This window comes from Triticum urartu, chromosome 6A (assembly GCF_056163025.1).
Source record: "Triticum urartu cultivar PI428250 chromosome 6A, HENAU_Tu73, whole genome shotgun sequence".
NCBI lineage: Eukaryota > Viridiplantae > Streptophyta > Magnoliopsida > Poales > Poaceae > Triticum > Triticum urartu.
The window spans coordinates 149,845,445-149,871,719 of record NC_141878.1 but is presented as its reverse complement, the minus strand read 5'-3'; the positions used below and the strand labels follow the sequence as shown (position 1 = coordinate 149,871,719).

General features: G+C 46.5%; 2 protein-coding genes across 2 annotated transcripts; both read right to left on the bottom strand.

Annotated features, from left to right (window-relative positions):
• Positions 1–11,075: 11,075 nt before the first annotated feature.
• Positions 11,076–11,510, bottom strand: LOC147964534 (uncharacterized). The gene has a single exon (XM_087530016.1). It carries the CDS (start codon positions 11,508–11,510, stop codon positions 11,076–11,078), a length of 435 nt encoding a protein of 144 aa, XP_087386142.1.
• A 3,122-nt stretch (positions 11,511–14,632) lies between these two features.
• Positions 14,633–23,667, bottom strand: LOC147964533 (uncharacterized). The gene is made up of 2 exons (XM_087527149.1): positions 21,793–23,667; positions 14,633–20,554 (listed from the first exon to the last, which is right to left on the bottom strand). The coding sequence occupies exon 2, from the start codon at positions 15,680–15,682 to the stop codon at positions 14,633–14,635; it is 1,050 nt and encodes a 349-aa protein (XP_087383275.1). The 5' UTR covers positions 15,683–20,554; positions 21,793–23,667.
• Between the last annotated feature and the right edge of the window lie 2,608 nt (positions 23,668–26,275).

The following is a 26,275-nucleotide window of genomic DNA, read 5'->3' as shown; positions in this document are numbered from 1 at the left end:
CGATTGGCCGTCTACTTGCACAAACATATTCCTTTGTTTATAGCTCTATTTTTCTTTTTAGACGCAAACCTGGTGAAGCAATTACAATTTGACAATAAATAAAAAGTGAAACAAGTGACTGCAACATGCCAAAGGTGTTATGAAAATGCCAACTAGGTACACTAAAACCTGTATTCCACAATACTGTAGGTATCACACTGAGTGGCCTAAGGAAGCATTTCTTCCAGCGCAATTCCAGGGCATTCAAAAGGGGCGCGTGGACGCGTCGCAAGATACAGTCGGAGTGTGGCATGCACGTGATGTGGCACAAGACCGGCAATACCTTGCCAGTGATGGTCAACGGCCGGCAGAAGGGCAGCAAAAAAGGTTCTGGTGCTGCACACCAACAAGAACTTCGACCAGTAGAGGACCAACTAGGTGATGCACCAGTACCACCTCGGGGACCTGGAGCAAGAGAAGGAGCGGGAGCTGGTCCTCTGCAAGATTTTCTACCAGACGAACACTAGGGCCAGGAGTAAAAATATTATAAGTTAGTTTGGTATTGGTAGTTGTACTACCTTGTCGTCCGCAAGTTGGTATTGTTGTTAACGATCTTTTGGTATGAACTTGCATTTGCTTCCAACCATCATGCCGAGGGTCGACGTGGATATAAAGCTGAATCATTTGTTTCGAAACGAATTTTCAGGCACCTGATTTTTATTTGATGGGTAGCATAAGCACCCGCCGTTCGAATTCCCAGTTCTCCAATTTTTTCGAAACAAGTGCATGCACTTATTATCATGATAAAAAACAATATATGTGATGCATCCCAGTTATCAGTCTGTACTTACAGAATTCTCTTGTTTATTGAGCACGTATATTGTTTTTTCAGGTCGAGCAAGTTTCAACTGGGTTGTAGATTGCCCAGGGTTGTTTTGTTTTTAACAGGCCCAGCCCATGACGACAACGGGGCACAAAGATCAAGCAGGTATCTACTGGCCTCTGGCCTGTGAGCGTTAGTTATATTTTGTCTTACAACATCCGCAGGCAGTTTTTTTACTGAATCAAACACACAACCCAGTTCTATTTTCCTCTTGAAACGCATGTCCTACATCCGTTTTCTAATATCTACGTATAGTTTTACTAGTTCATATACACGTATCATTATATTGAAAACACATAAAATTCCCTTTTCATATTTACATCCTTATTTTTGTTGTTTTTTCCCACCCAGCGCTGATTTTTTTACCACTGGTTTTCCCTTAAACCAACTAAATTGTCCCACGTCTTATTTGCTTACAAAAACAAAATGATTTTTTGGCAAATCAATAAGTTCTTAAAAATGTTTATAATTTCGGGATTACAACAATTCGGACTCCACCGAAATATGCAAAATAAGGTTGGACTTTTTGACCGTGGTCCTGGGCAGAAAATGGGCTGTAATAAATTACTTAAGAATTAGCAAATGGGCTGCAAATTATAAAAAATAGCAAATGGGCTTTATGTTGTCTGCCACAGATTTGGAGGCTGACTTGTGGGGCTACTAAGTTCATGCATACACAAGGTTTCTCAAAAAAGAAACTTAGTCAACAATCGACTCTACCAGCGTCAGACCGTTAGATGTCAATCTAACGGCAATCGTGCTTCTTCAGTCTCTGATCTTCCCGCCCAAGCCGCCCAAACCAGCACCGTCGGAACCGCCTGCTCCCGCCTCCCATGGCCGGCAGTGCTGCCGGGAAGGCCTCACGGCCCCATCATACTCGCATCCCTGGCCTGTCCATCCCTCTACTCACCCACACCTCCTGTTATTTTCCGGCGACAGCAGCCGAACCAGTCAACCCTCGTATTCTCCACCGCGTGGGCAGCCACTGTCATGTCTTCCCCTGCTCCGTGTCATTCCCTTCGTAGGCCTCGCCGTCGTCCACCGCCCTGGTGCTCTCGGCGCGGCATGGTCAACGATGTCCATCCAACGGCTGTAGTGCTTCTTCAACCTCTGGTCTTATTGCCCCAGCCGCCCAAAGCAGCGCCGGTCGTGTCGCATGCTCCTGACTCCCGTGGCTGGCTGTGCTGCCGCGGAGGCCTCACCGTCCCCATACTACTCCCACCGCTGGCCAGGCCATCCCTCCACCCACCCACTCCCCCTGTTATTCTGCGGCGACGGCAGCCTCACACCACAGCCGAACCAGTGAACCCTCGTACTCCTCTCCGCGTGGGCATCCACTGCCGCGTCTTCCCCGGCTCCGCGTCGTCCCCTTCCTAGGCCTCGCTATCGTCCACCGCCGTGGTGCTCTCGGCGCGGCGTGGTCAATGTGGTCAACGACCGACTTCCATCGGAAGAGTACTGTACGTGGAGAGGCTGACAGCTGGGTCCACGGCAGCCGCAAGGAAGTGCCTCCTTATTACGCGCAAAATAATTATTCCTCCACCTGACAGCAGGGACCCACCGGACGGGCCACCACTATTTTGTAGAAAAAACATTTCCCCCCTGACTGCTGGGACCCACCAGACAGGCCATCGTATTTCGTGAAAAAACGTTTGCCCCTGACTGCTGGGACCCACCGGACGGACCACCATATTTCGTGAAAAAAAACGTTCCCCCCGCTGTCAGCTCGGACCCACCGGAAGTGCCTCCTTATTACGCACAGAAAAATGAATACCCCCTGCTAGCTGGGACCCAACCTGGTGGGAGGCTGACTTGTGGGCCTACTAAGTTGACGAGGATGGAGGGCTTTGTCAACTTAGTCAATACGAACGATTCTACCTCCAGTGACCGTACGATGTCCATCCAACACCCGTAGTGCTTCTTCAACCTCTGGTCTTCTTGCTCCAGTCGCCCAAAGCTGCGCTGGTCGTGCCGCGTGCTCCTGCCTCTCGTAGCCGGCTGTGATGCCGTGGAGGCCTCACCGCCCCCTACTACTCCCACCACTGGCCCATGCTATCACTCTACTCACCCACACTCCCTGTTATTCTGCTACGACGGCAGCCTCATGCCGCAGCTGAACCAGTGAACCCTCGTACTCCTCTCCGCGTGGGCATCCACTACCGTGTCTTCCCCGGCTCCGCGTCGTCCCCTTCCTAGGCCTCGCCGTCCTCCACCGCCTTGGTGCTCTCGGCGCGGCGTCGTCAATGTGGTTAACGACCGACTTCCATCGGAAGAGTACTGTACGTGGAGAGGCTGACAGCTGGGTCCACGGCCACATCCCAGTTTTTTTGTGATTTGCCAAGTAAGTCGGTTTGTCAGTCCTGTTGGGCTGCAAATCTTTCAAGACGAGGAGAGCTTCATTCGGCTGGACGAGAAAATGGCCCATCAGTAATGAGAAATGGGTTGTACATTTTTAAAACACATCAAACCGACAATTAGTTTAAAATATCTTTTTTTTCATTTTGAGATTTTAAATTACATTAATTTTTATGCGTGGAGAATTTGTTGGATTTTATATTGATATACATTTATTTTTAAAATCAGTTTGAATGTGAGTCGAAATTTCGGGATTAAAAACAGTTCGGACCGCACCGACATTTGCAAAATTTCATTAATTTTTTAACCGTGGCCACAATATGGGCTGTAATGCTAACAAAAAGAATATGGGCTCCAAAAAACCTTAAGAATTAGCAAATGCGCTGTAAATTATTAGAAATAATGGCAGATGGGATGTATGCTATTTTCCACAGAATTGAGGCTTTCCTAAAAAAAGGTTGACGCACAAGCAGTGACTGTTGGATGTCCATCGAACGACCGTCGTGCTTCTTCAATCTCTGCTCTTCCTGCTCCAGCCGCTCAAACAAGTGCCGACGGGACTGCCTGCTCCCTCCTCCCCGTGGCCGGCTGTGCTGCCGCGCAGGCGTCACCGCCCCCACCGTACTCCCATCGCTAGCCTAGTCATCCCTCTACTCACCCACACCTGCTGTTATTCTCTAGCGACGGCAGACGAACCAGTAAACCCTTGTACAGCCGTACTCCCCTCCGCGTGGGAAAAAACTGCCGAGTCTTCCCTGCCTCCGTGTCGTTCCCTTCCTAGGCCTCGCCGTCGTCCACCGCCCTGGTGCTCTCGGCGCGGCCTGGTCAACGTGGTCAACGACCGACATGCATCTGAAGTGGACTGTACGTGGAGAGGCCGACAGCTGGGTCCATGGCCGCATGCAAGGAAATGCCTCCTTATTACGCGCAAAATAATGATTCCTTCACCTGACATCAAGGACCCACCGAAAGGGCCTCTATATTTCGCAAAAAAATGTTACCGCCGCTGACAGCTCAGACCCACCAGCTATATCTTCGCACGCAAGGAAGTGCCTCCTTATTACGCTAAAAAAATGAATACCCCCTGCTAGCTGGGACCCACCTTGGTGGGAGGCTGACTTGTGAGCCTACTAAGTTGACGGGGATGGAGGGCTTTGTGAACTTAGTCAATATGCACGATTCTAGCTCCAGTGACCGTATGATGTCCATCCAACGGCCGTAGTGCTTCTTCAACCTCTGGTCTTCTTGCTCCAGCCGCCCAAACCAGCGCCGGTCGTGCCTCGTGCTCCTGCCTCCCGTGGCCGGCTGCGATGCGGCGGAGGCCTCACCGCCCCCTACTACTCCCACCGCTGGCCAGGCCATCCCTCTACTCACCCACACCCCCTGTTATTCTGCAGCGATGGCACCCTCACACCGCAGAACGAGTGAACCCTCGTACTCCTCTATGCGTGGGCATCCACTTCCGCGTCTTCCCCGGCTCCGCGCCGTCCCCTTCCTAGGCCTCGCCATCGTCCACCGCCCTGGTGCTCTCGGCGCGGCGTGGTCAACGTGCTCAAGGAACGGCTTCCATTGGACGTGGACTGTACGTGGAGAGGCTGACAGCTGGGTCCACGGCCGCAGCAAGGAAGTGCCTCCTTATGACGTGCAAAATAATTATTCCTCCACCTCACAGCGGGACCCACCGGACGGGCCACCGTATTTCATGAAAAAAATGTTTCCCCCTGACTGCTGGGACCCACCAGCTACATCTTCGCAGGAAAGGAAGTGCGTCCGGGCAAAAAAAAGATTCGCCCCCTGATTGCTAGGACCCACCAGCTACATCTTCACAGGCAAGGAAGTGCCTGACAGTCGAGAACCACCTGGTCGAAGCGTACGAAGCGTTGTCATTCTGGTCGCGAACGTGTACGTACATACTGGTCGATGTAGAGGTGCGCACGTGTCGTAGTAGAGGCGCGCACGTAGCATGTACACGTACGTACAGAGGCCAGGGTGCAAGAAAGGAAATACGGCCACGTATGTGTACATACAGGTGGGGTCTCGAACGCCTACTCGCGCATACGTACGGCCAGGGCTCATGTACATGGCTGGGTCGGAACGGAGAAATAGCGTCATCGTCGTGTTCATGGGGAGGCAACGAAATGCGTCATGTTCATGGGGAGGCAACGGAATGCGTCGTGTTCATCGGGAGGGCTTGGACGGAACAGGCGATGGAAACGAGGCCTGGCGTACCGTAGAACGGAGGAAACGGCCTTGTGTTCGACCGGCCACGTTCGAAACGGGATCCTGTTCATCGGGAGGGGTCTGGCGTACCACAAAACGGAGGAAACGGACCTCCTACGGTCGAAATGGGAGTCCTGTTGATCGGGAGGGGTGTGGCATACCGCAAAACGGAGGAAACAGACTTGTGTTGGAGCGCTACGGTCGAAACGGGGGTCCTATTCATCGGGAGGGGTGTGGCATACCGCAAAACGGGACTCCACAGGATACTATTCATCTCCACCGTCGACCTCCTCCAGCCTCCACGGGCTCCTGTTCATCCAGCCTCCACTGCGCGCTACTCCACCGGCTACTGTTCAACCACCCCTCCACCGTCTACTTTTCATCCATCCCTCCACACCACGGGGTCCTATTCAACCACCCCTCGACGGGCACCCCTCCACCGTCTACTGTTCATCCAGCCCTCCACACAACGGGGTCCTGTTCAACCACCCCTCCACCGTCTACTGTTCATCCAGCCCTCCACACCACGGGGTCTTGTTCATCCACCCCTCCACGGGCACTCCTCCACCGTCTACTGTTCATCCAGCCCTCCACCACACCACGGGGTCCTCTTCATCCAGAGGCAACGCCACCGCTCATTGTTCATCCAACCCCCCCGCAACGCTCACTGTTCATCCCATCAATCGGCTTCAGTTAGCAGTAGTAGCGAAGGAATCGCTCGATCGGGTTCAGTTAACAGCCATCGATCGATCACTCGGGTTCAGTAACACGTAGCCTGCAGTGCAATCGCTCGGGTTCAGTTAGAGCCCAACGCCTCGCTCGGGTTCAGTTAGAGCCAACGCCTCGCACACACGCACGTACGTGTACGAGAGAAACGTGCATCACTCGGCCCCGACCTCCCGTCGTAACCGGGAACTCCCCAAAATTTTCCTTCCCCTCGCTTCTACCATGGTTTTTTTCCGTCATGGACGACCCAGAGAATGTCATGCAGCTGCGTCTCCTGCCCGCCCAGGACAAAAAGCCCATTTTCTGTCATGATTTTTTGTCATAGAAGTAGGAGCCCACCACATCTATGATGATACCGGGTTTTGTCACAATTATCGTCATAGAAGTGTCATATGTATAACAAAAAAAATCGTTCAGCCCAAAATGTCACGGATGTGTCTTTTTATTGTAGTGCAAAGCCCCGCGGATTAGGCTTATCCGCTGGTCCCCGACGCCCTGCCTGCGCCTATAAATGCCCCGCGACCCCCTTTGTTGATCCCACCGGCTCACACTTCCCCACGCTGCTCCTATCTGTCGCCATCATCAAGTGCATCTCGCCGGAGCCGAGCTCCTCGCCGGAAGAATTCGTCGTCGGTGAGCCCTTTCAATCCCTATCTCTGTGCTCATTCGGACCCCCGTGCTCCTCCGCGTCTTTTTGACCTTTTCCTTGTCGCCTAGGTCGCCCGAAGAAGCCGCCCCGACGACGCGTGCCCTCGCCGGAGCACCGGAGCCGCCGCTTCCCTCCGCCCCGTCCGGTGCACGCCGACGCCAGCCGTCACCACCATCCGGTCGCCCACGCTGCACCGCATCTCCTTGTCCCCTCTGCTGTCGCCGGAGCCCGCTGGAGCCGCCGCCCCGTTCGACCCGAGCCGCTGCCACCGTCGTCGACATCGCCGCCGGCAGCCGTCGACCCACGGTGAGCCACCGCCACCCTCGCCCGTTCGATCTACCATGGACGGCCTAGATTAGTTCAGGTTAGTGTTTTTTTTTGTAGTTGAACCGGTACATGGTTAACCCCGGTTTTTATTTTAAAAACCACAGGTCGGTTTTTGTTAGTTAGCCGCGCGTTAGCGTTTTTATTAAATGCCGGCCATTCGCCGTATAGCTTCTGCAGTGAATGCTGGCCAGCCACCCGCAAGAAGCCACGTGGCCAAGGACCTTCTCGCGATTTTTTCTTTTCGGTTTAGTCCCTAGAAATTGCAGTTTAGCCCCTGGACTTCTGATAGCTGTATCTTTTCAACCGTAAGTCCAAATTAGATGAAACCAGCGGCAAAATGTTCGTATCGAATAGCTTTATCCAGAGATCCAACTTTGAAAACTTTTGGCCAATTTCAAATTTGAATTTATTCAGGTTTGAATTCAAACTTCAACTGTCCATATCTCCTAAATTGTAGCTCCGATGAAGTCGATTCTTTTTGCATTTTGTCACCGTAGCCAAACCCTATCACCTGGACCATGATCACACTAATTTTCACACACTTAGGATCTGTCCATAGTAGTTTTACTCGTATGCCTTGTATGCACTATGCTTCACATCACAAATTCTGAACCCCATGCCTATGTTGTGTTGCACTTAGAATATTTTGTGATAGTTAAGTGTGTTGTATGTTCATTTGGTTTTTCCAAGACTTTTTACTTTGCATGTTCTTCTTGGTTCTCTAAAATGATTGCTTATGTGAGTGCGATGTTTGACTTTATAGATTTTCATCGGAGAGTGACGAATAGTTCTATTAAGTAAATTTCTGAGAGCGATATAATCTTCATCAACTATTACCAGGCAAGTTCACATTTGACCATTCTTCCAATTACCTATGTTTATATTATGCACTTAGTCCTTTTGTGGTAGGATTGCATGGTAGGATTTATTGTTGCTAGATGGCTATGTCGTTACCTAGTAGTTCATTTGAGGTAGGCCTGATCTATACATCCTTGTCACCGTCGTGTAAGTTTATTTTTGCCTCGCTAAATGTAGATGTGGTTTGGGAAGCGAACATGGTGAGACATGAGTGACAAAGTAGTAATCAGGACCAGGACTTGTAAATAAACTACCTGGGCGGTATTTTTTGACTATAAACAGTAGGGTAAAACTCCACTGCAATTTTTATAATTATAGAGCATAGTAAAAAGTAGTCTTAAAGGCTTGAGATAAGCCCACAGAAAGAGAAAGAAAGAAAGAAAAGAAAAACTAAAAAAACTAAAAAAGGAAAGAAATAGGGAAGAGAAAAGGAAGAAAGAAAGAGAAAGAAAGAAAGAACTAGGCTAAAAAACAAGAAAATTACAACAGGGCATCAAGCCAAAGAGTGAATTGTCTCTCATGCTTTTTCTTCATTCTGAACCTTAAAAGCTTGAGGTCCTCCAGGAAAATGAACTTCCATCCTTGAAAAGATGGTGCAATGCTTTCAAAAAATTTATTGTTTCTGGTTATCCAGATGGCCCAAGCTCCAAGAATGATGATCTCCATCTAAAAGGGGTAATTTAGTTTGTCCTTTAGATCTTGGAATGCTTCCAGCACTGGCATGTTTGGTGTTCTTGTTGGACAAATAAAGTCCCAGCATTGTTGTACAAAGGGACATCCCAAAAAAAGATGATGAAGTGTTTATTCTTGTTGACAGTCACTAACTGCACAGTTGTATGCTTCCAACACAAAATTCTTCCTTCTAAGCATGTTTGTTGTATTAACTCTGTCATGAAGCAGTTGCCAGAAAAATACTTTATGTTTTGGATGACATGAGCTTTGCCAAATCCAGTTGAAGTGAGGAGGAGTTTGCTTGTGACCTATTAACACTTTATATGCTTTGATGGATGAGTATATTTCATTTCCCTAAATGTAACTCCATGTGTCTAAAGATCCCAGAAATTCAGATTGCCTCATAGAGATGCAAATTCCTCCATTTCTAAGAATTCCTCATATGCCTTTGTTGTCAATGGGAGGAAGAAAAGATCCTGAATTTATTCTACCTGTAATACTTGTTGTACGTTCAACTGTGGATTTCTTACAAAGGAGTATAGATGATGGAACTTGTGTTTGAGTACTGCCTGCTGCCATAGATCATCCCAAAAAGAAGCACTAACCCCATTTCCCACATTGCATCTAGCAATAGCTTTGTAGTGATCAATAAGAGCTAAGTTGGATTTCCACCAAAAAGAACCCACCATGCTGTCACCTGGCAATTTCCCATCACTGTAGTAACTTTCCCATATCAAGTTGACCCATGGTATATCATGTCTGTTGAAAAATTTATGCAAATTCTTCATAGGTAGGGTTTTGTTATGGGTATATATATCCAAAATACCTAGACCTCCCTGATCTTTGGGTCTGCACACATTGTGCCAAGCTACTAAATCAGGCCTGCGGTCTTCCATGTCAGGGCCTCTCCAAAGACAGTGTCTTAGGTATTTTATTACTCGTTTCTTTATTGTGGTAGGGATATCCAGACAGCTCATGAAAAATACTCACAAAGAAGTGAGCACTGATTTGACCATCAACAACTTTCCTGCCTGGGTCATGAAAATAGAAATACCTGCCAATCTCTTTGCAATCCTGTTGACAAGAGGTAAGCATTGTTCCACAGTGGGTTTGTATATTCCCAATGAAAGGCCAAGGTAAGTGAAAGGGAAATGTCCTCTGGCACATTGTAGTGTGTTTGTGAATAATTCAATCCTGTCTTCATTGATGTTTAGAGGAACCAGAAATGACTTCCCAAAATTCACTTTAAGCCCTGTTGCAGAAGCAAAAGTGTTGAGTAAGGCCTTCAGACAGAAGAGTTGCCTAGTATCTGCTTGCATAATCACCAGAGTGTCATCTTCATACTGCGCAATTGGGAAATGGGGGCAGGAGTTCACTTGAAGTGGTGCAGAGAGTAAGTTTAGCCCCATTGCTTTGTTAAGAATATATTGCAATAGGTCAACTGCAAGTACAAAAATTAGAGGAGAGTAAGGCCCCCCTGTCTTACTCCTCTTTTGATGTAATTTTTTTCCCTGGGACTCCATTTAGCAAGATAGAACAAGATGCTGTTGAAAAAAGAACTTTCATCCAAGAAATCCATCTGTCACCAAAACCTTTGGCTTTAAAAATGTCAAATATTGCTTCATGTTCAATTGTATCAAAAGCCTTTTCAAAATCTAGTTTAATAACTAAAATTTCCTCCCTGGACTTGTGGCATTGGTGAATATATTCATAAGCCCATCCTAAGCAGTCATGTATCACCCTGTCCTTGAGAAAGCCATATTGATTGATATGCACCATCTGTAGAATAACCCTTTGCAATCTATTGGCTAGAGGTTTTGTAATGATTTTGAGCACTCCATTAAGCAGAGAAATTGGTCTAAAGTCATTTGGAGTAAGTGGCACTTCTTTTTTAGGGATTAGAGTTATGAAAGATGAATTGATACTCTCAAGATTGACATTCCCAGCATGAAAAGCCATAATAAGTTCAATGACATCTGATTTGATTATATCCTAGCAAATCTTGAGGAACTCATTATTGAAACAATCTGGGCCTGATGATTTATCATTTGGCAAATTCTTGACCACATCCTCAATTTCTTCGTGATTAAAAGGTTTCTCCAAATCAATGAATAAGTGTGGATCCACTGTGTTTTCATACAAGTCATTCAGATTAAAGTGCATAGAATGCGCATTTGACTGTCCCAATCTACTCTTAAATGCATCCCATAGTATTGTTTCCTTTCCTTCATGATCAGTGACTTCAACTTGGTCCTTGTTTACCAGCATAGCAATTTGATTGTGTCTGTGGTTAATAGAGGCTTTTGTGTGAAAGAATTTTGTGTTCTCATCCCCAAACTTTACCCCTTTAATTTTCCCTCTTTGTTTCCAATAGATTTTCTGATTGTTGAGCACTGCTAATAAGAATTACTTCAGCATGTTTCTGCAATTTGTTTCAAACACTGACAAATCCCTGTATTCCTCAATTAAGTCCCAAAGGAAAATAACATCCTTCAGCTCTGCAATCTGCTTCTTGTGACAATATAGGGATTTATCCCATAGCTTTAGTGCTCTTCTAACATTCTTGAACTTTGCATTAATCTTCTCTGCACAATCAGTGTGGCCCACTGGGATGTTCCAGGCATCATGAACCACTTGCTTGAAGGAGCTGTGGTTTAGCCAATAATTTTCAAACCTGAACACTTTTGACTTTGGAATATTTGTGCCAATTTTTATCATACAGGGAAGGTGGTCAGAAATAGGATTAGCCATGGGTAGAGCAATAGAATCTGGGTAGCTGGTCATCCAAGCAGCTGATGTGAAAAACCAGTCTAACTTCTCAAGAAGGGGGCTATCCTGCATGTTACTCCAACTGAATTGTCTGCCTTTGAGGGGTAGTTCAATCAAACCCAGTTCACTGATAGCTTCATTAAACATGAGCATTTCATTAACATCACCTCCAGGTTTATTTCTGTCTTCGGGTTTTCTAATGAAGTAAAAATCACCCATGATAATCCAGTCCACATCACTAGGTATTTGAATATTTCCAAACCATTCAATGAACTCAATCTTGTCTTCATAATTGCAAGGCCCATAGATGTTTGTGAGAATCCAAGACTTGGAGGAAGTGTTGCAAGTGAACTGAATGGATAGTGAAAATTTATTTTGAAACATCAACTCTCCAGTAAATAATGCTCCATTCCAAGTAGTGAGGATGCCACCAAATGCCCCAATGGAGGGTAAGTATTCAAATTTATTGAATCTCTATGGGCATACTTTATGTATATATGTTAAATCAAAGAACTCTCTCTTTGTTTCGTGCAAACACACAATACCAACAGCACTCTCTTCCACTTTTTGCCTTATAGCTAGCCACTTATCTGAAGAATTAATACCTCTCACATTCTAGTTCAGTATATTCCAGGTTCAGTTGTTATTCATTAAAAACCAGAAGTGTGTGTCCTTGTACACCCAGGTCCAATCCCTGGTGTCTATCCCAATAGTTGATTTTACTTTGAATCACAAATAAAGCAGTTGCAAAACAAGTAGTCCCAGCATACAAGCATTGCACAGGATTTAAATGAAGCCCATGCCAGAGCAACAAGTAATGCATAAGCAGAGCATTAATTATAGGAGGAATATCACATGTCATTCCCACAAAAGGGTGCCACAGTTTACACACCAATCCATTATAGACAAGGAACAAAAGATGTCTTTCTGGATAATCATGCACTATGGAACAAGTTCTGAACTTAGGATTTTCTGTAAACATAAAGAAAGCACATTCCAAAAGAGAACAGCAGGACACTCTGCTATTCCAGCTCTTCTGGTGTGGTCTTGTCATCATCAGACAATCTTTGTATTGCAGTCTTGCCCAGTGGCCTTGGACACCTTGGCCACCTCCTCCTGCCCCTTCTTTTTAGGATTCTTGGACAACTTGCCTTGAAGTTCATCCTCAGCAACCTTACAGAAAGACTTAGTTAGGTTTTTCACCACAGAATTCTGAATAACTGGTGGGATTGCATTACATGGCAAACAGGATTTAGCATCACAAGATTTTCTTCCATAACCCATATTATCTTTCTTAATCCTGTCACTCCTTCTTACCTCAGTTTCAACCAGAGGCTCCTTCTCCCTTCTCTTCCTTGAAATAGCCTCCCCCAGTGGAAGATATTTGTTTGGGGAGACTTGTTGGAGAGGACTGCCTGCCCCACTAGAAGAGTGAGCTGCTGGACCAACACCTTCATTTTCCTTACCCTGCCCCAGGAGGAAATCTTTGCAAATTGGTGCCTGGGAAGTAGAACATCCATCAGGTATATGAAAGAGCATAGTTTCCTCTTGTTTACAATTGGCAGTCAATATTTTCCACACATCAGACTTTAGCAAGTGCATTGTCCAACCGAACTTATTAGGAGTCAACAACAAATGTAGTATGAAGTTGAACCAACTTACTGGTATTTGAATTTTGAAAGTGTTTGCAGCTCCTTGTGTTGTTGGTGCAAAATGCTTAATCCAGAGGTCAAGTCCTTCTTCAAACATTAAATGAGAACCATCAATAATTTCCAAAGCATGGTTCTGAGCCAGTTCATGTAAATCAAACATAGAAGCAGAGCTTGGCAATGAGAAAGTACCATAGTTACCTTTATTATTAGGATCTGTAGATGTGCCAACATGTGGAATTGGGACATCTTCCTTGCCCTTCTCATCAGGAAGCAGAGTGTGTGGTGAAATGACAGTTGGTCTAGACAAAGTGCTGGCAGCAACCAGTGCATCAGTAGCAGAAAGATCTCTCATTGCCTCCCCCTGACTGATTGTGTTCATTTCAGACATAGAATTGTTCGTAACTTCATTTTGTCTACCATCATTGAGCTTATCAGTCATGTGGTCCATCTGCAAATCCCGATGAGGTTTAGTATCCTGAATCTGAGGTATCAAAGCTAGCTCTAATACTGGATTCTGTTGCTGAACATTATCCACATTGTTCTGAGGCACTTGATCTTCCTCTTCTTCAATTGCATTATAGGCCAATGCAATGTTTAACAGTCCTTGACCAAATTGGGGAACCTGAACTCCCTAATTGACCTCTTCACTAGCAGAATGAGTTAAGGAAAACAAACCATCAGACAGTGAGACAGTTGTTGTAATGCTACTATTGGGTGCCCCCTCTTCTGGCAATGCAGGGATGACAACTTGTTGCTGTGGAGGCTGAACAGGCTCAGGTTGAGGAAAAGCCCAGTGCTGCTCCTGCTCTGCTTTCTCTTCCGAAGCATCCCAGTCCTCATTCTGGGCATGAATATTGTGGTTTGGCCGAGGTTGGAACCCTGGAAAATCATTGGCATGTTGTGGAATGGGGTGTGGGTCAACACCATCAGGTGGAATGGGGTCTTCATCAGCAGGTCCACCACCCATCATTTCCTCCAATAGCACTTCAATAGAGCAAGTCCAGGAGTCTTCCTCAAACATCTCTCCTTCATACCATCTTATGCTCTTAGGGATCTCATCCAACTCTGTTACTCTGGCTTTTACTAGGATTTTCCCCTTGAGCGCATAATCTTTATCCCAACTAATCATCCTTCCCCATTTGGAAATAGCAGACACAATATCTTCAGTGTTGCAATAATCAAACGGAACACCCACAAAGAGCAACCAACAGGTCCTGTTGAAATGAACCCTGCGCCAATTTCTACCCTCATTGTGTTTGGTAAAGGAGATGAAAACAACTCCGAAAGCATGCGGCCCCTGCTGGATGAGCCTATCCCTATCCCTGACATGCCTAAACTGCACATATGCCTCTCCAAACGGGCATGGCTGAATTTCTCTAAATCCAACGTGAGCATCTCCTTGAAGAAACTCTTCTAGCACATCACGAACATTGGGAAAAAATACCTCGTCAGGGTGCGGATGAATATTAGCAATCGCCTAGTCCTCGTGCCTTCTGGGACGATGAATCACAATAGCGCGAGAAACCCCAATTCTTCCCTCAATCACCTGAACTTGAAAACCATGTGGGGAGAATGACTGAGGATCAATGGGGATATTGGCCATCTCGATCGGCTCTGGTAGGGAGGCGACCAGAGCCCTCTCCGACAGCAATGGAAGCGCAGGCGATCTTGTCGAGGTGTGGGCGGAGGTGGAGGTGGTATCAGTGTAGGAGACAGAGGAGGCAGGCGAAGGTCTCGGCTGGAAGTTTGGAAAAAATCCTTGACCAGCTCCTTAAATGATGTCACCTGCCGAATCTGTGCCGCCGGCCCAATACAGTGAAACCAAGACTCAACCTCGCCATTAGCCCAAGCATTTTCTGGTGGGCTCGGGAAAGTACTAATAGGTATAAAAGGCCAAAGCCCAGTCAAGTTCGGAACGGTGCAAAAACGAGCAAAGTGGCCGTTGGCCCGGCATGCATGACAGACCACATGATGACGTGTAACGGTACGTTGCACTTCATTGTGCACCAATTGTGGCCTGACTGGGGCACAATTATGTTGCGTTGAATTGTGGTTAATGCTCTGAGTATTGCCCTCATGATTGAGCTCCGATAACTGCTCGAAAACTGATCTACCATCTCTGACCACCGTAGAGTAGCTCCGGTGATCACCGGAGTGAGGAACAATGGCCTTGCCAGCCCTACCCACCAAAGTCCATTCTTTATCGAGCTCTTCATAGTAAAGAGATTCTTCCCGACGCCAATTCGGGCCACGAAAGTTCCACAGGCTAAAAACCATCTCAAAATCCTTTTCAATGATTCTACCCACATTATATATCTCAAACCCTGCAGACTTTGAGGCTACTGAGAACTTGTAGGATCTATCTCGAAGTAAACGGACACGAAAACCTTGGGCATAGCCCCCGAACATGGCAAGAAGAGAGACACTAACTGTGTGAACATCAAGCTTAAAAGATGAACGGCAAAACGAAACCACCATGGTGAACTCCTTTTGATGAAAGCCCGAAGAGAACACCACTGGGTGACCAAACTTGGTTCTCATCTCCACTTGAAACTTCTTCCCATGGTCAAAGTTGAGAGAAAACGGCGCCATCTTGAGGGAAGGGTGGCTACCAGGGTCGGAGTGGCCACTGGTAGGAGCTGGGTGGCCGCCGGGACCGGAGTGGTCACCGGCGCTGGGGGGGGGGCGCTAGGGGGGGCCTTGGATTCATAGAAGCTTACTGTGGAACCCCTGGGTGGTATTTGGTTTGAATGGTGGTGAAGTACAGTGGGAGCATGCATGGTTAATCCATGGTGGTGCACCACTAGTGGTCGGCCGCCCAGGCTCAAAGAGATCAATCGTATTCTTATGTCTTGAAGCTTACGTGTGCAATCACAAGCCAATATGGGCTCTGGCTTAGTTGGGTAGTTAGTGTGACCCCTTGCGGGATGGGCTAGCAGATGTCGAATGAGTAGGTGTACCGGCCTATCCGTGGGTTAAGGGGAAATACTTTCGAAAGACTATGTCTCGGTCATCCTGTTCTCAAACGCCAGGCAGTGCGAGAACTTCAAGGGAGGCCATCGAGTCTTGTGGGGAAAAGTGCGCAGACCTCTGCAGAGTGTTAAAACCTAATCGATTAGCCGTGTCCCCGGTTACGGACAACTTGAGCATCTAGTAGTGGAAATGCTGGGAGATCTCATCACTCTTAATTAAACAATTGGGTTTTAAATGAAACTTTGGGAATGGATTGAGTTGGGTTTGCCAACTCATCCTATGCTATACAGTAGTGGTAGAATAATATCTTTTATTCTAGGGAAAAACTAGCTTTATGCAAAAACTAAACTTAGAGCTTTCCACCAGCCAAATTGCATGTACAAATAGGTTCATTATTCTTATGATGTGACTTGCCAGTACATTCAATGTACTGACTTACAGGGCTGCAATGTCTTATGTTGCAGGAATTTCTACGACGAGTAAGAGTTATGTTGTAGGGTTACGGTCTACACTCAACTTGCCGTTGGTGTTGATGGGACTCCACACCCTTATGTTTGTTTCCGCTGAGACTTAAGAGGTATATATATATCTATCTTACGTTATTTATACATGTGATTGCACTTTGATATATACATTGATGTACTGTGTGTGCCAGCATACCGATCCAGGGATGGCACGGATACACAAAGGCTTGACCGTTTGAGGTCGGGTCGCTACAGAGATGGTATCAGAGCACATGTTGACTGTAGGACGTGACCCTAGGAACTGGAAAACCCTTAGGAAAGGAATTCTCTAAAACTTTATTAAAAAAGAGATACTTTACCTCTCTTCTTTTCTGAGTGTTATCAAATCTTTCCTTTTATCTTGAATAGTTAGACAATATCCTTTTCCGTTTGACCACACGGAGGATCAACTGATGAGACCCCTCCGAGAAGGCCAAGATATCGGACTTCACCATACACTGGAAGAATTGAAGCTACAACAGTCAAAGACTCCAAGAATTTGAAGACACTGAAGAATTCCAAGATTTATATGACCTTTAGAAGACCAAACCCTTGTTGTATACTCACGTTAGATGTGATGATTTGTGAGCTGTCGTATGTTGTGTGTGTTTTCCTGACAGCCACAAATAAAACTTATTTTCAAAACTATATTGTGTCTATTGTGTGTATCTCTCTATCTCTCGTATCTCATCCCAAAACCCTTGGACCCAATAGATGATGAATGAAGATGGACTTGTATTCTCTGAACTGATCACTCAGTTGGAGGCAGAGCTATGGATTCAAAACATGGAGAATCACTTCAGGAGCAATTTCGTTGCAAGGAAGTATGAGGTTCAATACGCTCTTCAGTACTTTACAAAAAGTGCTGCAACCTGGTGGGAAATGCATCAGGCCATACAAGGATGTAATGAAGCAAAAACTTGGGAGGAATTCAAGATGACTCTACTCAGGTCTCGTCTTATTCAGAAGCCCTATGGCAATAAAATGAAGAAACCTTGTGCATGCAAGATTTGTGGTGAGATAGGACATACCCGTGAAGAACACAAGGGTGGGTGCCCTCGTTGTGAAGGAAATCACCAAGCTGAAGAATGTCCAACCATGAAGGTTACTTGTTTCTTGTGTGAAGGAACTACACACTACCCTGCCCAGTGTCATATTTATCCCAAGGTACAAGAAATTACCAAGCAGCAGAAGGAAGCAGTGAAAGAAGCCCTCGGGAAAAGGTTAAGAAAACCAGTGATGAAAGAAGATGTTGACGACCCTGATGGAGAAAGCCTAAACAGATTTTACTCCAATGCTTGCTATTCATGTGGAGAAGAAGGACATTTTTCACAGTATTGCACGAAGGAAAGCCAAGAGTATCTGGGAAACTTCCCGATGGAAGAAGTGGAGTTTGATCCACATGAGATAGAAGAATTGGTCGGAACAAAGAAGTCCAGGAAGAGAAAGTGCATGTGTCCCCAGAACAACCCAGTTTTTGCAGAAAAGGACCTGAGTCAAATCACTTGTTATAGGTGCAAGGATTTAGGTCATTATGCTAGCAAATGCCCAGCAAGGAAGCCAATAACCCAAGGAGCCAAGATAACCACCAGGAAGCCCCTGGATTTGTCTGAAGTCATTTGTTTACGCTGCAAAGGAAGTAGGACATTTTTCCAGGGAATGTTCAGACCCGAGGAAAGCTTGAGATGAGTAGTTGAGATCTTGATATTGGAATAAAGCATGTAATAAAGTTGGAACACACTTTTATTTTCATTGGGGATGTTGAGTTGAGTTGTGAAATGGAAATTGTAATAGCTCATGAAGCAATAAAAGTGGATGTGTTTGGAATCTCATATGAAATGTTATGAGTTGTTTGTTGATTGTGAGTGCCTCTCTCACTATGTCACCCAGACTTAAACCTTGAACGCATGGACAAGCTGACCCCAAACCTTTCCCAGAAAAATAACCACATTTCACCAAAGGAAATACATACAATATCCTGAGTACCCCTTCTATCTTATACCTGCAGATGAGAACCCTTTATGAGTCTTTTTTCAAGGGCCCAGAAACGATCATGACCCTGACTAGTGATCAGGATTACCCAAAAGTCCTGAAGGACATGATGAAGCATATTCATCTTGAAGGAGATGCAGCCTACAAGGGTTATCCTTTCATGGAGAATGGAGTTGAACTTTGGTACATGGAGGTACACCTCCTCCGTGTGAAGGGAGTTTGCCCAAAGACTATGGGGCAATACTTTTTCATTTCTCAAGTACCACGAGCAACATTCTTCGACTCTGTTCGTGAAGCTGTTATGGAAGCCATACGTCAGATTGGCGAAATACTTGAAGCCAGACTTCGTTATACTCAGGAATACCTTAGGGAGGTGCATGCAGAGATGATGGAGATAAAGCTCATGGCCACCATGATGAAGCAAAAGGTCGATGATTTCAAGGACCACATTGTACAATTCCAGTGGGACTAAAGCATCTTCAAGAAGGGCAAATGAAGAAAGATGGAAGTAATGCTTGACCATACCAAACTATCTGGATGGCAGCTTTTGTAATAAAGTACTTTTGAAATTTGAGCTTTTAGTAGTGGTTAAGGATATAATAAATGATTTGATATGAAGAGAATATGAATTATGGATGAACCAGTGCATTTTTTGGCGATACTTGTTTGTGTGAACACTTGACCAATGGAAAAGAAAATGTATTGCATAGAGTGGAATTTGGACAAATGAGTTGGAGTTTGGTTTTAGTTATGATGGCTACCCCAAGAGTATGAAGGAATGAAGTGCTATTGGATTTAGAGGAGATGTAATGTTGGACTATGGAACAATAGTAACTCCAAGGATGAGTTCAAGATGTACAAGTTTGAAGTGGGCCCATAACCCATAGGACCCAGGATTTGATAAGGAAACAAGCACAATCTTGTTGAAGAAAAGAATTCTAGAAGAAGCTGTAAGTTCATCAGCAGACGTTCCATAGGAGGTTACGTAAACCCGAGAGTTGTGAAGAAACGATAGAGGTTTTGTTTGGCTTGTAGAACGAATGGATTTATCCGGACCCAGTTCGTGGAGAAGAGAAGTTCTGTAATGCTTGTGAGGATGCCCAAGTGTTAGAATACGTGATTCACTATCTGCGTATGTGGTAATGATTCAAGTACGAGATGGATTGGCCCCCATATCGAAGACTTCTATCGTGAACTATCATATGTTGATGGAAAATGAGAGAGCCTTAAAACCCTAGAAGAGTGTCGACACGACAAACCAAAAGCCTTAGGATGGCAGGACGATGGAGACCCTGTACACGCACCTGTTGCCAATCGTAGGTTATGCGGTGAGGTTCAACCCAGACCCATTTCCTGCGCGAGAAACCAAAAATTGTCGACCACCATGAGGTTTTCAATAGTTGTTTAGCATTGGCGCCAGACCTGTCAAGTCTCAGAAGGATCTTATTTTGATGCAAGGACTCGAGATTTTGAGGAAAAGGTTATGCCCTTACCGGGAGAGCACAAGTGAAGGAGTTATCTCGAAGAATATGAGAAGACCGACACTGTAAACGCAAAGGATGGAGTAAATGAGTTTTGTTGGAACTGTGACCATGCTTCTAAGGGTGGTAGCATGTAACGCCCTCGATGCGGCTATATCTCCCATGTGTCGAAGCATGACTTAGAGGCATAACCGCATTGAAAGCAATGTCGCAAGTGAGGTAATCTTCACACAACCCATGTAATACATAAGGGGAAAAGATACATAGTTGGCTTACACTCGCCACTTCACACAATACATGAATAAAGCATTACATCATCCGGATACAATCAATGGTCCGACTACGGAACCAAAATAAAAGAAGACTACCCCAAATGCTACACAGATCCCCGATCAACCCAACTGGGCTCCACTACTGATCGACTGGAAAGGGAACAACAAAACGAATAAGGTCTTCAACTAGCTCCTCCTTGAGCTCGGTTGTGTCACCTGCTCGTTAACATCGGCACCTGCAAACTGGTTTTGGAAGTATCTGTGAGTCACGGGGACTCAGCAATCTCACACCCTCGCGATCAAGACTATTTAAGCTTATAGGTAGGGTAATAGGTATGAGGTGGAGCTGCAGCAAGCGACTAGCATATTTGGTGGCTAGCATATGCAAATGAGAGCAAGAAGAGAAGGCAAAAGCACGGTCGAGAAACTATGAACAAGAAGTGATCCTAGAACAACCTACGCCAAACATAACTCCAACACCGTGTTCGCTTCCCGGACTCTGCCGGAAAGAGACCATCACGGTTACACACGCGGTTCATGCATTTTAATTAAGTTAAGTTTCAGGTTTTCTACAACCGGACATTAACAAATTCCCATCTGCCCATAACCACGGGCACGGCTTTCGAAAGTTCAAATCCCCGCATGGGTGTCCCAACTTAGCCCATCACAAGCTCTCACAGTCAATGAAGGATATTCCTTCTCCCAAGACAATCCGATCAGACTCGGCATCCCGGTTACAAGACATCCTCGACAATGGTAAAACAAGTCCAGCAAAGCCGCCCGATGTGCCGACAAATCCCGATAGGAGTCACACGTATCTCATTCTTAGGGCACACCGAATAGGTCAAGCTACGAGTAAAACCAACCCTCGAGTTGCCCCCGCAGGCTGCCCGTTTCGGACCAACACTTAGAGAAGCACTGGCCCAGGGGGGGTTAAAATAAATATGACCCTTGAGTCTACAGAACCCATGGGAAGGTGGTAGGTTGTTAGTGCAAATGGTAAAACCAAGGTTGGGCCTTGCTGGAGGAGTTTTATTCAAAGCGGACTGTCAAGGGATTCCCATTATAACCCAACCGTGTAAGGAACACAAAATCCAGGAACATAACATCGATATGACGGAAACTAGGGTGGCAAGAGTGGAACAAAACACCAGGCATAAGGCCGAGCCTTCCACCCTTTACCAAGTGTATAGATGCATTAATTAAATAAGAGATATTGTGATATCCCAACAAAATAACCATGTTCCAAACATGGAACAAGCTCCAATCTTCACCTGCAACTAACAACGCTATAAGAGGGGCTGAGCAAAGCGGTAACATAGCCAAACAATGGTTTGCTAGGACATGGTGGGTTAGAGGCTTGGCTGAACAATATGGGAGGCATGATAAGCAAGTGGTAGGTATTGTAGCATAGGCATAGCAAAAGAGCGAGCATCTAGCAAGCAAAGATTGAAGTGATTTCGATGGTATGGTCATCTTGCCTGAAATCCCGCAAGGAAGAAGAACGAGTCCATGAAGAAGACAAGCGGGCGTAGTCGAACGAATCCTCACAACACGACGTTATCAGAACAAACCCGAAGAAGCAACACCGGAAAAGGAGCAAACAACTTAGTAAATAACCATCACATAAACATGGCATGATGCACAAACAATTATGATGCATGTCCGGTTTAATGAAGCATGGCATGGCAAAGTGCACAAACCACCCTACAAATTAAGTGGAGGTCAATATGCAACTCCGTTGCATATTGATGAAACACCAGTGACTTATTTAGTTCGATCTTGTTTATGTACCCAACAATATTAAATGTTGTTAAACATGGCAAGAGGGTGAAGCAAAGTAAAACTACCTATCTAGTCAAGTTTAAATGAGGCCGGAAGCAACGAACAACAATTCCGGTAAATCCCCATATGCATATATTAGGTTTGGTACTGTTCTGCGCTAAACCAAATTTTATAGTTGTTAAACTTGCAAAGTGATGCCACCATGTTAAACTAGGCAAAATTCTACCCCATTTACATATAAAGTTTATTAGAAACCGAGCTACGGTTATTTAGTTATGATCTAAACGGTTTTAGCAAGTTATTTAAGCAAATTTAAACAAACAACATTTTAAAAAATTTAACATGGCAAGAAAGTAGCATATTATGAAACTAGATGAAAAACTAAGCATATTTCATATATAAATTGTTTTAATCTGATGCATGGATAATTAGTTATTAAATGCATGAACTCTAGGGACTAAACTGCAAAACTGTTGTCTCAGGATTAATACACAAATTTGCAGACGCCGGAAAAACATGATATGGGCCGAAACACGAATTGGGCCAACAGCAGGAAATGAAGGTGGGGCGCTGGGGGTGAGATCACATTGGGCCTAGGCCCAACTGGAGGAGGCCGGGCAGCTGGGCCTCGCGCAGCGGTCAACAGGAGAAGGAGGACTCGGCGCTTGTCGTCGTCCTCGCGTGCTCGCACGCAGAAGCAGGGAAACGGCGCAATGCAGAGGACGGCGAGGGAACTTGGGGCTCCGGGAAGACGACGGTGGGACGTCAGAAGCAGCAGAAGAGGTCGGGGATGAGGAATCCATGGCGGAGGCGGCGAGATCCGGCGGATCTGGGCGGCGACGAGGCCAGTCTCTGGCGTAGCAGAGGCGCGGGGACGAGGAGGGCATCGGCTTCAGTCGAAGCAGGGCGCGACGATGGCTATGACTGCTCGCCAAAGGAAGGGCGCGGGACTTGGCGCTAGAACTTGGAGGCGCGCTGGTCAACGCGAGGAACTAGACGAGGCGCTAGTCGTCGACGTCGAGCTCGACCCCGCCTGGATCGAGACGACGGTTGCAGCAGGCGATGGTGATGTTCGTTCCCTGACAGAGAAGAAAAGAACGAGAAAGAGATCGAGATGTGAGAGGAGGAGAAAAGCAAAACGGAGGAAGGGGGAGAGAAAGATGACGAGGGGTCCTGGTGGCTGCTGCTGCACGCCGGCAACGGTTGGCGCCTGGCGGTGGTCGGACGTGGCGGCGGGGCGGCCATGGGAGGAGCTTGGTGGCGCAGGTCCATGTGGGCACTCGAACAGGGCAGCGGACGGCGGGAACGGGACCACGACTTTGCGGTGATGGGCGCGGTCAACAGGGAAGGAGGCTCTGGGACGGCACGGGGCGGCTCGGTGGTGGACTTCCATGGCTGGTGGCGCCATGATTGGAGGAGGCAGCTGCAGGATGGCTTGAGCTCCTCTGGTCGCTGGTGGAATGAGTGGATCGGGAGGGATTGGTTTTGGTTGGCTGGTGTGTGAAATCGAGGAGGGGATGGATCCCGAGAGGGATTTGGTGGAGTGGCGGCAGCGATGGGACAAACCCCCTAGGGTTGGCTTGATTTGGAAGGGGTTGGACTATATATATGGAAATAGAATTGTGGTTGGACCCTTCGATCGTAATCGGGCGATCGCGAATAATATAGCTAGGGAGTCCAAATAATAAAACGGTGATATTTTGTAGACGTTTGGGGATGATCCGGATCCAACAGTGACGACTGTCCGGGTCGGGTCCGGGACAGTTTCGGACACGCACAAGGGGTCGATGCACTGTGTAAAGAGGGGGTAGGCTGGGCCTAGTCTGTGTAGGAGAGATCTCAGGCTGAGAAGAGAGAGACGGAAATGCAGCCCGACAAGGTTTCTGGAGACCTAAAACGTCCGACGTTAGACCGACTATATTGTCGCTATAGTTATTCGTTGGGGCGTCAAATGGACTCCGAACGCGATGAAATTTGACAGGCGGTCTACCTACACTAAAGTACGACCGCACGCCAACGTTCAACCCATTCCGAGAACATTTTCCGACCACTTATAAAATACTATTTCGGACATGCCGCGGGCGCGTGCAAGTGTGTCTGAGCTCAGGACGGACAACAGACGGAACGAGGAGACCGGGACGGATGCAGGTTTTGAAAACATGATGATGCAATGCACATGATGACATGATAAAATGCAACACGCAAGCGAATGACATGGCAACGACGGTGAATAACTGGAAGACACCTGGCGCATCGGTCTCGGGGCGTTACATAGCACCCCATACCTTGTGTGGATTAATGGATTTTCAAGGAGACCCCCCAAACCTAACCTTCTTTCTAGCCTCTCCGAATCTTGAGGACGAGATTCATTTTAAGGGTGGTAGTCTGTAACATCCCAAAATTCTAAATTTTGGAATGTTGTATTAAATAAGTAATTAAGATTGTTTGTTTGATTGTTGTGTGATTGATTGTGTGAAAATGATTGGAAATTGAAAACCTTTTGAAAGTTGAATGAGAGGGAATAAAAGGACTTTCCCAAATCTTCTCATCTTGCATTTTGATCTCCCCGAGTTCAAATTCATTTCATTACGAAACCCTAGAGTGAAGATAATATGACTTCTTCCATTTAAAGAAATGAAAAGGGGTTCGGAAACAATTTGAATTTCCATTTGAAATATTTTAAATTTAGAAACTTTAAGCAACTCAATGAGTTCATGAGGGAAGATAAAATGACTTCTTCATATTTGAAGAAAGAGAGTTAGAAGTTTCAAAGAAATAAATTGGAAGTCACTTTGAAGTTATTTGAAACTCATTTTCCATTTGAAGTTGTTTGAAATTCCAAATTCAAATCCATTTGGGAGTTATTTGAGTTTCTGTTCAAAATATTTTTCTCCTAAAAATAAATAAATGGAAATAAGGGTAAAATGATTCCCTTCAATGGAAAATTAGGAGAAAACATATTTGAAATCATTTTGCTATTTTAAAAATGATTTTTATTAATTTTAAATGCAACAGTAGCACTGTTTGACTTTTATGAATTTTTTTGGAATTTATTTGAACTTGGAAAATAGTTCATCTTATTCTTGGTATTCTTTTGAGCATTTTGATATATAATATGCCTATGTAAATTTTATTTATTTTCGTCTGTTGTAATTTGTTTTCATTCTGTAAAAAAACAAAAAAAACACACGCGCACCACCAGGAGCTAAACCTTGTTCGGCCCAGAGGCAAACGAGACGGCCCGCTCCGTCTTTCGGCTCACGGCCTGCCCCGCGCCCGAGCGCCCTTCGTGCCGATCGACCGCCCTCGCCTCTCGCTCGGTCGCCCCGCCCATACCCGCTGACTGGTGGGCCCCGCCTCCCAGCTCATCCCCAACCTCCCACCGCGCCGCAAGGGACAAGCCGCGACCGCACCCGCCCACAACCGCCGGTGAAGCCCTGTGGATGAGGCTTATCCGCTGGTCCCCGACGCCCTGCCTGCGCCTATAAATGCCCCGTGACCCCCTTTGTCGATCCCGCCGGCTCACACTTCCCCACGTCGCTCCTATCTGTCACCATCATTGAGTGCATCTCGCCGGAGCGAAGCTCCTCACCGGACGAATTCGTCGCCGGTGAACCCTTTCGATACCTATCTCCGTGCTCATTCGGACCCCCGTGCTCCTCCGTGTCTTTTTGACGTTTTCCTTGTCGCCTAGGTCGCCTGAAGAAGCCGCCCTGGCGACGCGTGCCCTCGCCGGAGCACCGGAGCCGCCGCTTCCCTCCGCCCCGTCCGGTGCACGCCGACGCCAGCCATCACCACCATCCGGTCGCCCACGCTGCGCCGCATCTCCTTGTCCCCTCCGCTGTCGCCGGAGCCCGCCGGAGTCGTCGCCCCGTTCGACCCGAGCTGCTGCCACCGTCGTCGACATCGCCGCCGGCAGCCGTCGACCCACGATGAGCCACCGCCCACCCTCGCCCGTTCGATCTACCATGGACGGCCTAGATTAGATCAGGTTAGTGTGTCTTTTTGTTGTTGAACTGGTACACGGTTAACCCCGGTTTTTATTTTAAAAACCACCGGCCGGTTTTTGTTAGTTAGCCGCGCGTTAGCGTTTTTATTAAATGCCGGCCATTCACCGTATAGCTTTTGCAGCGAACGTTGCCCAGTCACCCGCAAGAAGCCACGTGGCCGAGGACCTGC

What these genes read in the sequence shown, in the direction of transcription:
- LOC147964534 (XM_087530016.1), bottom strand. Translation starts at nt 11,510, where the DNA reads ATGCAGGATAGCCCCCTTCTTGAGAAGTTAGACTGGTTTTTCACATCA.
- LOC147964533 (XM_087527149.1), bottom strand. Translation starts at nt 15,682, where the DNA reads ATGGCGCCGTTTTCTCTCAACTTTGACCATGGGAAGAAGTTTCAAGTG.